This window comes from Pipistrellus kuhlii, unplaced genomic scaffold (assembly GCF_014108245.1).
Source record: "Pipistrellus kuhlii isolate mPipKuh1 unplaced genomic scaffold, mPipKuh1.p scaffold_m20_p_14, whole genome shotgun sequence".
NCBI classification, from domain to species: domain Eukaryota; kingdom Metazoa; phylum Chordata; class Mammalia; order Chiroptera; family Vespertilionidae; genus Pipistrellus; species Pipistrellus kuhlii.
The window spans coordinates 11,024,455-11,038,402 of record NW_023425449.1 but is presented as its reverse complement, the minus strand read 5'-3'; the positions used below and the strand labels follow the sequence as shown (position 1 = coordinate 11,038,402).

The 13,948-nt window shown below is 45.4% G+C and overlaps 1 protein-coding gene across 5 annotated transcripts in view; it reads left to right on the top strand.

The window, feature by feature from the left end:
• VPS13B (vacuolar protein sorting 13 homolog B) overlaps positions 1-13,948 on the top strand; it is a 513,325-nt gene that overhangs the window by 470,025 nt on the left and 29,352 nt on the right. For all 5 annotated transcript variants that reach the window (XM_045581364.1, XM_036436747.2, XM_036436745.2 and 2 more), the window contains 10 exons: positions 799-1,062; positions 1,779-1,862; positions 2,040-2,215; positions 2,695-2,865; positions 3,245-3,446; positions 4,539-4,727; positions 7,178-7,324; positions 8,604-8,896; positions 11,145-11,272; positions 11,961-12,160. In XM_045581364.1, the coding sequence (XP_045437320.1) occupies positions 799-1,062; positions 1,779-1,862; positions 2,040-2,215; positions 2,695-2,865; positions 3,245-3,446; positions 4,539-4,727; positions 7,178-7,324; positions 8,604-8,896; positions 11,145-11,272; positions 11,961-12,160 (1,854 nt within the window). The remainder of the gene's footprint in view (positions 1-798; positions 1,063-1,778; positions 1,863-2,039; positions 2,216-2,694; positions 2,866-3,244; positions 3,447-4,538; positions 4,728-7,177; positions 7,325-8,603; positions 8,897-11,144; positions 11,273-11,960; positions 12,161-13,948) is intronic.

Genomic DNA, 13,948 nt, shown 5'->3' with positions numbered 1-13,948 from the left:
ACCCCAAGAAGCTCTCCCTAAGTGTTGGTCAGTTGCTGGGTTTGAGCCTCTATCTTCTCTCCCAAGTAAACTATCTTTCTGTGAACATTTGCAAGTCTTTTATCTCTCTCCCCACCTTCACTCTCAAGCACGTGGCCAGTGTTTCTAGCTGGACCTGCCCCCTCCCCTACCCCCCACCACCCTTATGTGTGTCTCCTCTAAATGCTGCAAACTCAGCAGAGCAGAGTCCCCTCTCTCCTTTTAAGCCTCTTTTTCTTCTTGCATTCTCTAAGCTAACAGCTTTATATTTAATTGAGTTTAGAGAAAGGGGAGAGGGAGGAAAGGAAAGAGGGAGAAAGGAAGAGAGAAAGAGAGAGAGAGAGAGAGAGAGAATATGAGAGAATGAGAATATGAATTTGTTGCCCCTCTTATGCATTCATTGGTTGCTTCTTATATGTGCCCTGACTGGAGGTTAGAACCCACAACATTGGTGTAACTGTATGATGCTCTGGCCAGCTGAACTACCCAGCTAGAGACTTCATTTTCTTTCTTTTTTTCTTTCTTTCTTTCTTTCTTTCTTTCTTCCTTTCTTTCTTTCTTTCTTTCTTTCTTTCTTTCTTTTTTCAAATTCTCACCCAAGGATATTTTTCCCATTGCTTTTAAATAGAGTGGAAGGAGGGAGGGAAAGAGAGGGAAGGAACAAGAGAGAGATATTGATGAGAGATATCTATCAGTTGCCTTCCTCATGCGCCCCAACCTGCAATCCTTCAGAATGGATGAACGCCTTATTTATTTGTTTGTTTGTTTATTGTCTTTTAGATTATCATCTGTGGCAGACAGATCATCTGTAGTTACTTGTCTGAAAGCATAGAACTGAAAGTCGTTCAGCATTACATCGGCCACGATGGGCAAGCTGTGGTTCGAGAACACTTTGACTGCCTCACCGCCAAGCAGAAGCTGCCTTCCTACATCCTGGAGAACAGCGAGCTGACGGAGCTGTGTGTGAAGGCCAAAGGAGACGAAGACTGGTCCCGGGACGTGTGCCTGGAGTCCACCGCCCCCGAGCACAGCATTGTCATCCAGGTACGAGGAGTGGCCGGTCTAGAGGCGAGCAGCTTTAAAGCGAAAACTGTCAATAAGGCCCGTATCCAGTATAGCACTCCTGATTAGAAGATGACATATTCAGGGACCATGAAGGACGTCTGTTATGCCGTCAGCAATAAAAATAATAGGTGGTGTATGCAAAAGAGGGGAGACCTGCAGTAATATGAAGCGACTTTGCTTGTTGCTTCTCAGACCTCCCCCCCATCCCAGGACAATACGTGTGTATCTGTTCCAGGTGCTCGTGCAGCCAAACGCTGCCCCTCCCAGAGGACGGCGAGTCGTGTCTTGATAAAGATCCTGGTGCACAGGCTTTGTGCGGAGAAGACGGGGTCCTCCCCACTCAGGAATCTTTGTGATGACCTGTTACTTTTTTTTAATCTCTCCCTCAATCTCCACCATCATCACTTTTCATCCCCATAAAGGACAAATCCTCCCTTTCATTCTCCCTCTCAGCCTTATATCAATCTCTCCCCATAGAAGTCCCCTCGTCTTGATGGAAAAAATTGCCCCCATTAACTCACTGCACATCCACTTTATGCCGTAATGAAGTCTGGTTTTGCTTAGTTTTCCTTTTTTATGGCTCTTTTCTATAACTTCAAACCTTTTAATCCTCCCAGCCAATATTATATCTGTGCCTTATTTTCATTAATCAGTAACCTGGGGTTTGATGGGACCCTTTTCTGTGCCATGTGCAGGTGCCATCTTCAAACAGCTCCATTATTTACGTCTGGTGCACTGTCCTGACTCTGGAACCCAACTCTCCAGTGCAGCAGCGAATGGTGAGTGCTCTCCGATCCTAAAATATGGTATATGGCTCTGACCTTTCCTGTTCTGAAATAAATTAAGGTCAGAGTGACCCAGGGAAGAGATTTATTGCAAGTTTGTTTCGGCATCAAACAGCTGGAGTACTGCAACAAAGCAAATATGAAAGTTCCTCTGTCCTTTTATTTTTACAGATTGTGTTCAGCCCTCTTTTTATCATGCGGAGTCATCTTCCAGACCCCATTATCATACATTTGGAGAAAAGGAGTCTGGGATTGAGCGAAACACAAATTATCCCAGGAAAGGGGCAGGAGAAACCGCTGCAAAACGGAGAACCAGACCTTGTGCATCACCTCACGTTTCAAGCAAGGTACCGGGGGGAATCCTCATGTTTTCCTAAGAGAAGTTCAGTAGAAAATTAACCTATTGAGAGGAAGAGGGAAGATTAAGGGTTTTTTTGTGTGATATCTTAGGAAAATGTTGTTTTAAAAGTATCCCGCCTGCTGTTCTCTTATTCTCTTCTATAGTTTTAAATAAAACTCAAGACTTTTTTCTTAGGCTTAGAAATAAACAATCATCAGAAAATTTAATTAGCACATAATTTCTCTCACAGAAGAAGAGATGAAGAGAGACCTCACCCAAGCACAGTTGGGGTCGGGGGAGGGGCAGGAAGAGGAAAAAGCCGGGGCCAGATCATGCAAACACTGTCCCCAAACCCAAAACACCAAAAATGGACTCAGCCTCACAAAAGAAGTGTTGGACTAGAACACCTTTGTCCTTCGTTCTTTTCCGTAAGCTGCAGGCCACGTTGGAAACCTGACATTCTTGCTTTTTCTTCCCACTTCGCAGAGAAGAAGATGATCCGTCCCATTGCGCTGTGCCCATCTCCACGTGCCTCATCAAGCAGATAGCCATGAAGGCGCACCCGGGAGGCTCGGTGCACCAGATCCTCCATGACTTCTACGGGCCCGAGAAGTCCCTTCACCCGCTGTGGCCCTATAACAGGAAGGATACTGACAGGTAGCGTCCCCCAGCAGTCTTTTTCTACAAGCATTCCTCAGTATTAGGTAATAAAAGGCCATTCACGACAACGTTAGATATCAAAATAAAGGGTGTGTTTGTAAAAAAAGAAGATCCTTGCATGTGTGTGTCAGATTCCGCCCTTTTATCCTCCAGTAGATGTGTTTGTCAGGTTCCGCCCTTTTATCCTCCAGTAGATGTGTTTTGTAGATGACTTTACTCATAATCCGGAACATAACTGCATGAAAAGTTTCTCCTGGTGCCTACCCAGCACTAGACGGTGGTGGTGCGAAGAGGTGGTCCTGCCGGACAGGGTGTCCGGGACCCTCCGCCATGTTTCCTGAATTCACTGAGTCCCTTGATGTGGTCTCTGGAACAGGAAGGAGCAGCTCAGTCAGTGGGACAGCCCGATGCGCGTGAAGCTGTCAGTCTGGAAGCCACATGTGAGGACCTTGCTGATAGAGCTGCTGCCCTGGGCCCTGCTGATCAATCAGTCCCAGTGGGACCTCTGGCTGTTTGAAGGAGAGAAGATTGTTGTGCAGGTTCCTGCGGGCAAAATTATCATCCCTCCTAATTTTCAGGTACTGGAACTTTTATTAACTAATCTTGAATTCCTCTCTTTCAACAGCTAGTTTTTATCCTGAGGTTGCGTTTATGTTCACAGCAGAGTGAATCAGATGTGGGAAACGGTCCTCCGAGATGCACATGTCAGGAGTATGGAATGCTCTTTGATATGCAGACATTTCAGACGCCCTTTGTTGCCCATCAGCAGGATTCATGTTTGAGATATCATTAACTTTGATAACTTGTACTGTTACATCCTCATTTCCATTGTGTACGGGGTGTTTGACAAGCATTAGAGCATGCCGACTCAGATATATCAAGGCCAGAGAGCCATAGTCTGTGCTAACCGACCCCCTGGAGATCTGCAAGATGGTTAAGAATTGAGGGTTTCTGAGCATCCATTGTTGTCAGGGCCCCCTAATTAAAGAAATGGATTTGAATTCCATAATCATGATGCCCACCCAGTGTTGACAATAACACGAAATCATCACTGGCATGGGGGTAACCTGACCACAAAACTTCACAGGAAGATTTATGTTCCATCACGGGGAATGTTCTCAGTAAGGCTAGCTCATTTTAAAGGGCACATAAATCTATAAGAAAATAGAATACAAGGAACACCGAAGTAACATGTTTCCTGATAGGGAACAACTTGAGAGTTCTTTTTGGGGGGACTTCAGTTCATAAACATCTTTATTCAATTGCATTTTTAAAAAATAATCAGATGATGTTACCTTATGGAATTGGAATGTTGACCTCCTTGGACCTAACGTTGCATGTTATTCTTTTGTCAAATGAAATGAAACCTGCAGTTTTTAAGCCTTTGGTATTTATAGGGCAGTTACAGCTCGGGTTTGGTTTTATTCCCCTCTTCCATAAATATGAATTCCATCATGAATCAAAGAAAACAGTGAGGCCTAAAATAAAATGTATGCTGCCATTACAAAAAGAACGGAAGTAGAAAAAGAAAAGAAAGAGAGAACCATAAAGGAATTTGTTTGCCTAAATAGACCTATTATATAATATTTTTTTAAAAAAATTCCTGTAAATTGAGGTAAAAATATCAAAGTCAAGAATAGCACTGTATAACTGAGGCATTGTTTTTCCAGGAAGCTTTTCAAATTGGAATATACTGGGCAAACACAAACACGGTGCACAAGTCAGGAGCGGTTAAGCTGGTTCATAACCTGACCTCTCCGAAGTGGAAGGACGCAGGGAGCGGCGACGTGGTGTCCCTGGACGAAGAAGGGTTTGTTGATGCCGAAATAAGACTCGGTGCTTTCCCGGGACACCAGAAGGTAGGCCCAAAGTGGTGTGGCTCAGGGCAGGTAGCAGGCCGTCCTGCTGAAAGTGAACCCACACCTTTCTTTTTAATCCCTCTGGTATCACTTGTTCTAGACAATTTATATTATAGCAGTGAAACACGTGATTTCTTTTTTCTTTTTTTTAATATATTGTTTTTCTACAGCGAGGAAGGGAGAGGGATAGAGAGTCAGAAACATCAATGAGAGAGAAACATTGATCAGCTGCCTCCTTCACACTCCCCACCAGGGATGTGCCTGCAACCAAGGTACATGCCCTTGACCGGAATCGAACCCCGGACCCTTCAGTCCACTGGCCGATGCTCTATCCATTGAGCCAATCGGTTAGAGCAAAACCCGTGGTTTCTTAGACCTCTCTGTGGCACATAATTTACCCAATAACTGCTCCAGTTTGGGACACTCAGCAGCCACTTGGCGTATTCCCTAATGCCCACAGAAGGTAGCTGGCCTCCTTTGGGCAGAGGAGGCAGTAGAGTTGCGAACGTTCTGAGCAACAACTAAAAGGACACAGGCTCCTGCCTCACAGATTCTGTCCTGAGCGCAGGGACGGGCTCCAGTCAGGTTTCCTGTAGGACCAGTGTTCTAAGAGGGAGCTGTGTCCTTGCCCATGTTTTTAAAGATCTGAACACAAAAACATACTTAACCGGTTACTAATTAAACACAAATGTTCTAAAGTCTATGAAAACCAATGAAGCTGAATCATACAGTAACGATTCATATTAAAAACTGCATGTCCAAAAGTTCGCTGTCCTGGTGTACCATTTCGAGGTCTCCTACTGTACTTAATCATATCTTCGTTAATTAATTTAAATGTCTCAAATCAGAGAAAGAAAGGAATACTTCATGGGAGGAGCATAATTCAGTGGCCTTTCTGTGGAAAAGTTAGGTTTGACAGGCATCTTTGAAGAGTTTCTCAAGAAATGTTAGGGTCACTTGGTGACTTTTTAAAAATAAATTTCTCTGATACAAAGAAGTTGGTCTTTCTTCAATATTCAAGGCTGGTATCCATTTCCTCAAAGTTGTCTGGGCAACACATGTTTATGCTCTGCCGGCCAAAATACTGGAACATGGGTGTAAATGGCAAAGAGCTGTAAGCGTGAATCACCCGAAGTTGAATAGTTGTAAGTTGAGAACTACCATCAAAACCTGGAAAAAATGTTATGATATACAGTCAAACACCCAATATGTCCAGCACCTCACAGCGTAGCCACAGCAAAGGCTGCATAAAAGTTTGTGAATGAATGAATGAACTGCTGGGAAATTTATTTTATATATTTATATCTCATTATTCTTTAGCGGTGATCCTCAAACTTTTTATTCTCAGGACCCCTTAAAATTACTGAGGACCTCCCAAAATCTTTTACTTATGTGGATTATACCTACTGATAGTTACCAAATTAGAAATCAAAACAAGTTAAAACACGAGGATACACATACGTTCCATTAGACATGAAAGTGAAGACATCATACATCCCATAACCTCTAAAAAACTCCATTTGTGCACTCAGGAGAGAGCTAGAGTGAAAAGGACACAAAGCACCTTAGTATTGTTATAAAGACAGTGTTGACCTTTGGACCCCTCCAGGGATCTCAAAGACACCCCCTCCCTCCATGGGGCCCCAGGTCACACTTTTATAACTGCTGTCCTGGTAGTGCCACTTGCTAGGTGGGTACCTTTAGGCAAAAATACCTTCTCGGAGCACCAGTTCCTATAACATGGTAAGGTCATGAGATGACACATGTAGTGATTAAGAGCAGCACCATGGAACCAGACTGCATGGTTTCCCACCCTCTTTCTATCTGTGACCTTAGGCGAGTTACTTAACCTCTTTGTGCCTCATTTTCCTCGTCTGTAAAATGGGGATAAGAGTAGCAACTCCATGTGGCTGTTGTGAGGGCTCCGTGAGTTAACATGCATGAAGCACTTAGAAGTAGCCACAGAAGGCACTACCTAAGGGCCAATCATTATGATTTCGTGAGCAGCAGCAGCAGCATTGAAGCTCCCAGAACTCCCCTTGTCTGTGGTAGGCATTCAGCGAGACAGCTGTTCTCATGCACACGAGGAAAAGGAAGAGGAAGGATGTATCATTGAATTCTTTATGTTGGAAAAGATGAGTGGCATTTGTTTATGTAAAGGTGCTTTATAAATACATACTTTGTGGGGGAATAACTTGAACTCAAGTCTCTACTGATCACTAACAGTGGCAACAAAACTAACTGGTTTGCTGAAGCACCTGTGGTGGAGAATCTAGGGGCCAGGGCATTTTTGAAACTGAGAGGGGACTCTATTCAATACTCTGGAGCAGAAGGCAACATTGGTACTGACCCGGGGAAACCCAATGGTAAAATGACCTCTTAAAAATAATCAGGAGATTTCTATATGCCTTATAAGGTTCTCAAGTGTACTCTTTCTCAATTTCTTGCAGTTGTGTCAGTTCTGCATTTCCTCCATGGTACAGCAGGGTATACAGATCATTCAGATTGAAGACAAGACGACAGTAATCAATAATACCCCATATCAAATATTTTATAGACCGCAGTTATCGGCCTCCAAGCCCCATTCTGAAATAGAGGTAAGCAATTCTCAATGTGATGGGCTTGTCTTAAGTGTCAGTAAGTTACAGGGAAGTAGGATCAACTTTTTAAAATCTAGAACAAATAAAAAGCTATTATAGTGCTGAATGTATTATAGGTAAAGAGAAATGCATTTGTTCTTGCTGTAATTAAAACTGTGGATGTCATGGTCGGTGCTTGCAAGGAAATTAATAAGCGGAACACCCGGACACAGAGTCGCTGTTTGTCTCACCCGCTGGGAGGCCGCAGCACAGGCTCCAGCACAGGCTCGCTCGCTCGGGGCCAGAGCCCCACCAGCGGGAAGTCCTCCTGGGGCCTGGCTCCAGGTCTCGGGAACATCTGCCTGCAGGCTGCAGCTGTGGCACCTGGAGAAGCCTGTGAGCTCAGGACAGGGCCAGCTGCGCCACAGCTGGTTGCAGTGAGTGATTTCCGCGTCCACCAGAGAGTAAATGTGAAAATGTACCAACTCGTTCCTGTCAGCATCTCCATGGCAGTATAAGCGGGGAAACAAGTCCAAGGAGGACTTTTATCCAGTTCTTTATACAGTTAAAACGAAGTGACATTCAGAGAGAAGGAAGATATTTTAAAAGGACTTAAATACAGAGCATTCTGAATGGTAGCTGTTGTTTTATGCTATTGAAAGTATGGAGTAGAAAAGTATTATCTTTATTTATTGTACTTTTGTCTACATTCACCGTTACCCCTTACTTTCAGCTCCTAAATGCTACATTAGAACAATAAAATTGGGAAGAAAGTCTTATTCTTCTCCGTTTACCATGAATTGCAGTATTTACAAAAATGTCAGCATAGTGCATTCTTATCTTGGTTCATTGGAGTGTTGTTAAATAGGTGACCAACCCAGCCGGTATGGCTCAGTGGTTGAGCATCCACCTATGAACTGGGAAGTCGCAGTTGGATTCCTAGTCATAGGGTATATGACCCGGTTGCAGGCTCGATCCCCAGTGGAGCACATGCAGGAGGCAGCTGATTGATGTTTCTCTCTTTAAAAAAAAAAAATCAATAAAATCATATTAATAAATAAGTAGGTGGCCAGAAGTACCCAGGTGGGAACTAGAGGCCAATAACGTTTGCGTTGTGGGGAAGGGGATTTGACGATAAATTCTGCTTCTCCCCACCCGGGGGCTTCCTGAAGCATTGGGTCAGGGCCACCCCGAGATTCCATGGCTGCGGCTTCTTAGACGCCTCGCTTGAAAAAGCTTAACCTCTCTGTGTTACCGTAGTAACTGTGCTCTCTGCATCATCTGTTCTTTTTTTCAGTATTTTCCCGTTCCCAACAGCACGACCTTCAGCCTTTGCCCGGGTGGCGAGCAGCCTGCGGCGCACTGCAGCTCCCTTCCCTGCTGGGACTTCATGCCCGACCTCAGCCAGCCGGCGCTGGATGCATCTCTGCTTCAGAAGCACATCTCTCTGGCCTTCTCGCCGGCCGCGGGCGCCCACGGCGCCCACGGCGCCCAGTGCTGGAGCCTGCCGGCCGCGGTCCACCCGGAGTTCCCCCGGCAGAGCGTGGCCGTGCCCCTCGGGAGCCGCCGGGAAGACGGGCTCTGCACCAGGTAGCGTGCACCGGGGGAATGCACCACGGCTGTTGGTCCAGGTGTGGAAAGGGGAGCCTCATGGCCACGGTCACCATGTGGAAAGCTAGGGTTCACCTTATACCCCTGGGCAAACGGGAAGACCACGTGTGGGCGGCCCCAGGAGATGGCTCCTCTGGGGCAGGTGGCCATGCCTATTCCCTGGAGCAGGCGTCTTCAAACTACGGCCCGCGGGCCACATGCAGCCCACAGAGGAGTCTGATCCGGCCCGCCAGGTTTTTTGGGCAGTGAGCGCAGCCGAGGTGTTACAGTAGGAATTAGTAGTTCATATAGTCCGGCCCTCCAGCTCTCTGAGGGACCGTGATCTGGCCCCCACTTTAAAAAGTTTGAGGACCCCTGCCCTGGAGGAACAGCAGTGCGGCATCACAGGGAAGAGACCGCCCTCTCTCTGACCGCTCAGCCTCTGTCAGATGAGAGGAAACAAGGGTTAACATGCAAGACGAGTTGGAAGACCTTTTTTCTTTTCCCGAATCTTACTTTGAAATGGAATTTTTCTCAAAAAGTCCTGAAGAGAGATAACTTTGATAAGCACAAGTTACAGAAGATTCTGTTCTGTGGTCATTCCTGATCACACAAGTTACCAATTATGCAGATAATCACCTCAGACTCAAGCCAGCTTGTGTTGCTTGCACTATGTCCTTTTTTTTTTCTTTCTTTTTTAATTTATTGAATTTTTACAGAGAAGAAAGGAGAGGGAGAGAGAGTTAGAAACATCGATGAGTGAGAAACATCGATCAGCTGCCTCCTGCACACCCCTACTGGGGATGTGCCCGCAACCAAGATACATGCCCTTGATCGGAATCGAACCTGGGACCTTTCAGTCTGCAGGCGGTTGCTCTATCCACGGAGCCAAACCGGTTAGGGCTGCACTATGTCCTTTCTGTAGCGGCCAGGGGAAACTTAGGTATGCCATACGTAAAAGTACAACAGAAAGCATTGTGACCGCAGGAGAGGTACCTTATGGGAGCAGTGAAATGGGGGGAGTTTTAGGAAGTGTTTTTGACAGTAATGTGAGCCTGTGTCTAGAAAACAAAGCTTATTTCTTAAACTTAAAGGCAAAATTAAAGTTTTTATTTGAAACTTTAAAATGCTAAGAATTCTAAGACATAATTTAATTAAAATAATGTCATCTTATTTTTAGCCATGAAGCGAGATGTTAGTTTTAAAGTCCCGTATGTTGGTGCGGGCCCCAGCTTTCGTGGCTGTCCGAAGGAAAATCCTCTGAGGCTGGCTTGCTCAGCTCTTTGGAAATCAGGCCGGGCGGAGCACTCTGGGGCGGACTCGGGGACAGCGCTCCGAAAGGGGGCGCCCTGCCTGCTCCCTCTTGTCTCCTCTCCGCAGCCCAGCATGCACCTCTGGTGGTGGTGCGGGTGGGATTTCCCCAAATGCCAATGGGCAGTTCACTTTGGTCTTTCAAATAGTCTCAGGAAGGACTCAGACACCAGGGAACGGGATAAATGGGAAATTACGTAGTATTTGGCAAATATCTGATTTATTTTATTAATTTAAACAATCAATCCATATACTTTAGACTTCAGGGAGAATTTTTTCCCGCTTCGATAGGAGCTGTTGTTTGGTAGTTTGTTAGGTCTAAATGGGAAGCATTCTGTAGCTCCGCTGTAGAGCGCAGCCTGACCCACACAGCAGTCCTGGTGCCGAATGATCCAGCTTTGTCGTTGGGAGTCAAAATAGAGATCCTGCAAAGTGTGACGATTGCAGACCAGTGACCATTAGGAGCCTGCCCACCTCTAGAACAAAAAAAGAGCAAGTTCCCGCATTCTCTAGGCGTCCTGCTAAGAGCGCTGCCCTCTGCCCACATCCGCCAGGCACTCTGAGGAGAAAGCACCCTGTCTGCAAAGTGGGGGCTCAGCGCACTGAGGGGAGAGCAGCCGGAGGAAGGTCAGCAGGAGGTCACCGGTCATTCTCTCTGAGTGCTAGAGGTTAGGGTCTTCTTCTTTTAAATAGGTTTTCACATTTCAACAGTAGGTTACAATAAGCTGTTTTCAGGAAAAGATCAGTAAACCTATCATTAACATATGGCAGTTCATATACAAGAAGATGTCTTTCTTTAGAAAACCTTTCCTCTGATTTATAAAAGAGAAGGATTGTAGAGTTCTGACTATTGCAAATCGAAGTGAACATGGATCAGGAGAAAAAGCATAAATTTATTTCTAAACCATTTCTGTCATCCAATTTGATTCTGTTCTAGGGCTATTGCACTGACCTATCAAGAACACTTTGGAGTGACGTATTTAACCTTCTCAGAAGACCCTAGTCCTCGAATAATTTTCCACAACAGATGTCCAGTAACCATCGTGATAAAGGAAAATATTAAAGGTATATTTTATAGCATTGAATTTAAATGATACAAAACTTGTATTTTTTCTGGAGGATTTTGACTTAATAGTTGTGATCCTTTGAAGAATGGTTAAAAACAAATATTATTCCTCCCTCGTTATAAAGATTTTCTTGCCACACTCTGTTTAATATCCCTGAGTTTATTTTAAAGGCCTAAGCCTCCATGTGCCTTTTTTATATTTTTAATGCCTTTTTTATGCCTATTTTTATATTTTCTTTATTGATATTTGTGAAGGCCTTCCTTTAGAGTAGGGGTGTCGAACTCAATCAGAGAAGGGGCCAAAATCTAAAATCCAGCCTAAATCGCGGGCCAAATGGTTTACTGAACAGTCATAAACTGTCATTGTGATGGAAACGCAGCGGAGTGCAGTGATGACAGCGCGGTGCGGGCCACATTGCAAGGCCTGGCGGGACGGATTTGGCCCGCGGGCCTTGTGTTTGACACATGTGCTTTAGAGAGTAACAGAGGGTAAAGCATTTAATTTTTATTTGGTCAATAAAAATTTTATTTACAAATAATATGTCAGCAACATGGCTACTTAACCAAGAACTGTATGTCTGTTGACCAAATATGAGGGGCCATTAGGGTTATCTAAGCTAGCTCTGAAAACAAATATCAGTAAAAATAAAATGAATTTTAAATATGTAATTTTTTTTTTTTTTTTAGATATTCCAAAGTTTGAGGTTTATTGCAGAAAAGTCCCTTCTGAGTGCTCAGTCCATCATGAGCTTTATCATCAGATTTCCAGTTACCCAGACTGCAAGACCAGAGACCTCCTCCCCAGCCTCCTGCTGAGGGTGGAACTCCAGGAGGAAATGGCGACTGAATGGAGCGATGCCATCGACATCAACAGCCAGGGAACGCAGGTCAGTGAGCCGCGCGGTCCTGCTACTGCCCGGAGGAGAGTTCCCTTTGCCGAGGGCTCGGTGGTTTTCTGTTTTTAAGCAGTTTTCTAAATGCTGAACTTCCTGTTTCTGTGTTAGACGTGTGTGTATTCGTTTTTACATCCTCCTGTTAGAAATTCTCAAATACAAGTATTCTCTAAAGTATTCTTGTCTAGCTGTTTACCAGAGGTGGGCTCTTGGAAAAGAAGCCCACCTTAGGTCTAGTTCAAGGTAAAAAACGAAACGAAATTGTTGGACTTCTCTCATAGAAGGTGGTCCAACTGGCCAGATGTTAAGACAATCATAATGACAACCCTAGATTAATTCCCTCTTTTGAAGGTTTACTAATTTTATTTACTTACAAGTACTTATTTAGTCTTCACCTGAGGATATGTGATTTTTATTTTTCATTTCATTTAGCATAATACTCTCCAGGTCCCTCCATGCTATCACAAGAGGTAAAATTTCCTTCTTTTTTACAGAACATCTGATATTTGCCTTTTTCATTCTTAGCCTACAACATAGTACCAGTCAGCACAATAAGATGTTAATAAATATCGAATGAATGAATGAGAAGATGAGATTACCAAGGGAGAAGAGAAACTTCAACAGCTAAGTGCATTGCAGCCAGAGACTAAGGAGGAAGCAGAGGGAGGAGGAAGCAGAGGGAGGAGGAAGCCCCTGAGCGGAAGTGCACAGTGTGAGATGGCGGGAAGGGGAAGCAGCGTAGAGAACGAGGGCAGAGTAAATGGAAGTGAGGGCCGGGAGGGAAAGGGAAAGGAGTTCTTTCCAGGAGCGGGGCCATGAAGCAGACGAGATCAGAGGGGAGGAAGCTCGCTATTTGCTGCAGGAGGGGCGTCAGTAAAGAAGTGGAAAATGTGAGCAAGGAGTTGCCCAGATGGACAAGTCCAAGCCCAGAGCCTGTGATTGGTCTTCAACACAGGGGCCGTGTCCTCTTTTCTGACCATGGACAAGCGTGCAGAAGGGACACAGGTGTAGGTGGAGATATTTGGAGGGATGGGGCCAGGAAATCGAGTGGATTGGTACTCAGTGGCCTGGAGTTTATTGTGAAGTGTGGAATGAATCACCTGTGAGGGAGAGGGGGAGGGAGAGAACTCGGGAGAGCAGTCGCTGAGCGAGGGTGCCGCCTGGAGACCACACTGGCTTCGGAGACCTGTGTTCTCAGTGGCTCCAGATTACCTGGGTGTGATTCCCACCACAGGCTTGTTTGATGAACAATGAGAATCTGTGCAGCCTCAGGAGACGCTCCTGGTCACATTAATTTACAAAGTAAATACTGCGCGCTTCTCTGTGTCCCGTTAGATTTTCAAAACCTGGCTTATATATGGTCTTGGGACGTCTTTACGGTCGGCATTCTGCCCGCCAACCTTATTCCGGGGATTCCCATTCACTCTGAATTTCCTCCAACCTTTGTAGTGGGGATACTTCAAAGCTCAGAGGGGAGGCACTCTTTCCAACACCCTTATCATCCCTGGTCTGAGGGCCCAGCGAAGTGTCATGTTCCCATTAATCTTCGGGGAACTGTGTGCCATATGTCCCGCAGAGCGGGCGTACTCCCTCTGGGGCAGGAAGATTTGTTCCAGCCCCTCGCGGCCGGGCCCTCGATAGTGCACCGGGCGTATAAATCACCGGGGAGGCAGGGAGTGTGTCCTCTGATGAAAGGAAGCAGCTCTTCTGTAGGAGTGAGCTTGTCTCCGAGGCTTTCCTCGGCCTTCTGAGGCACGTGATACAAATTTCCAAAAGCAGAAT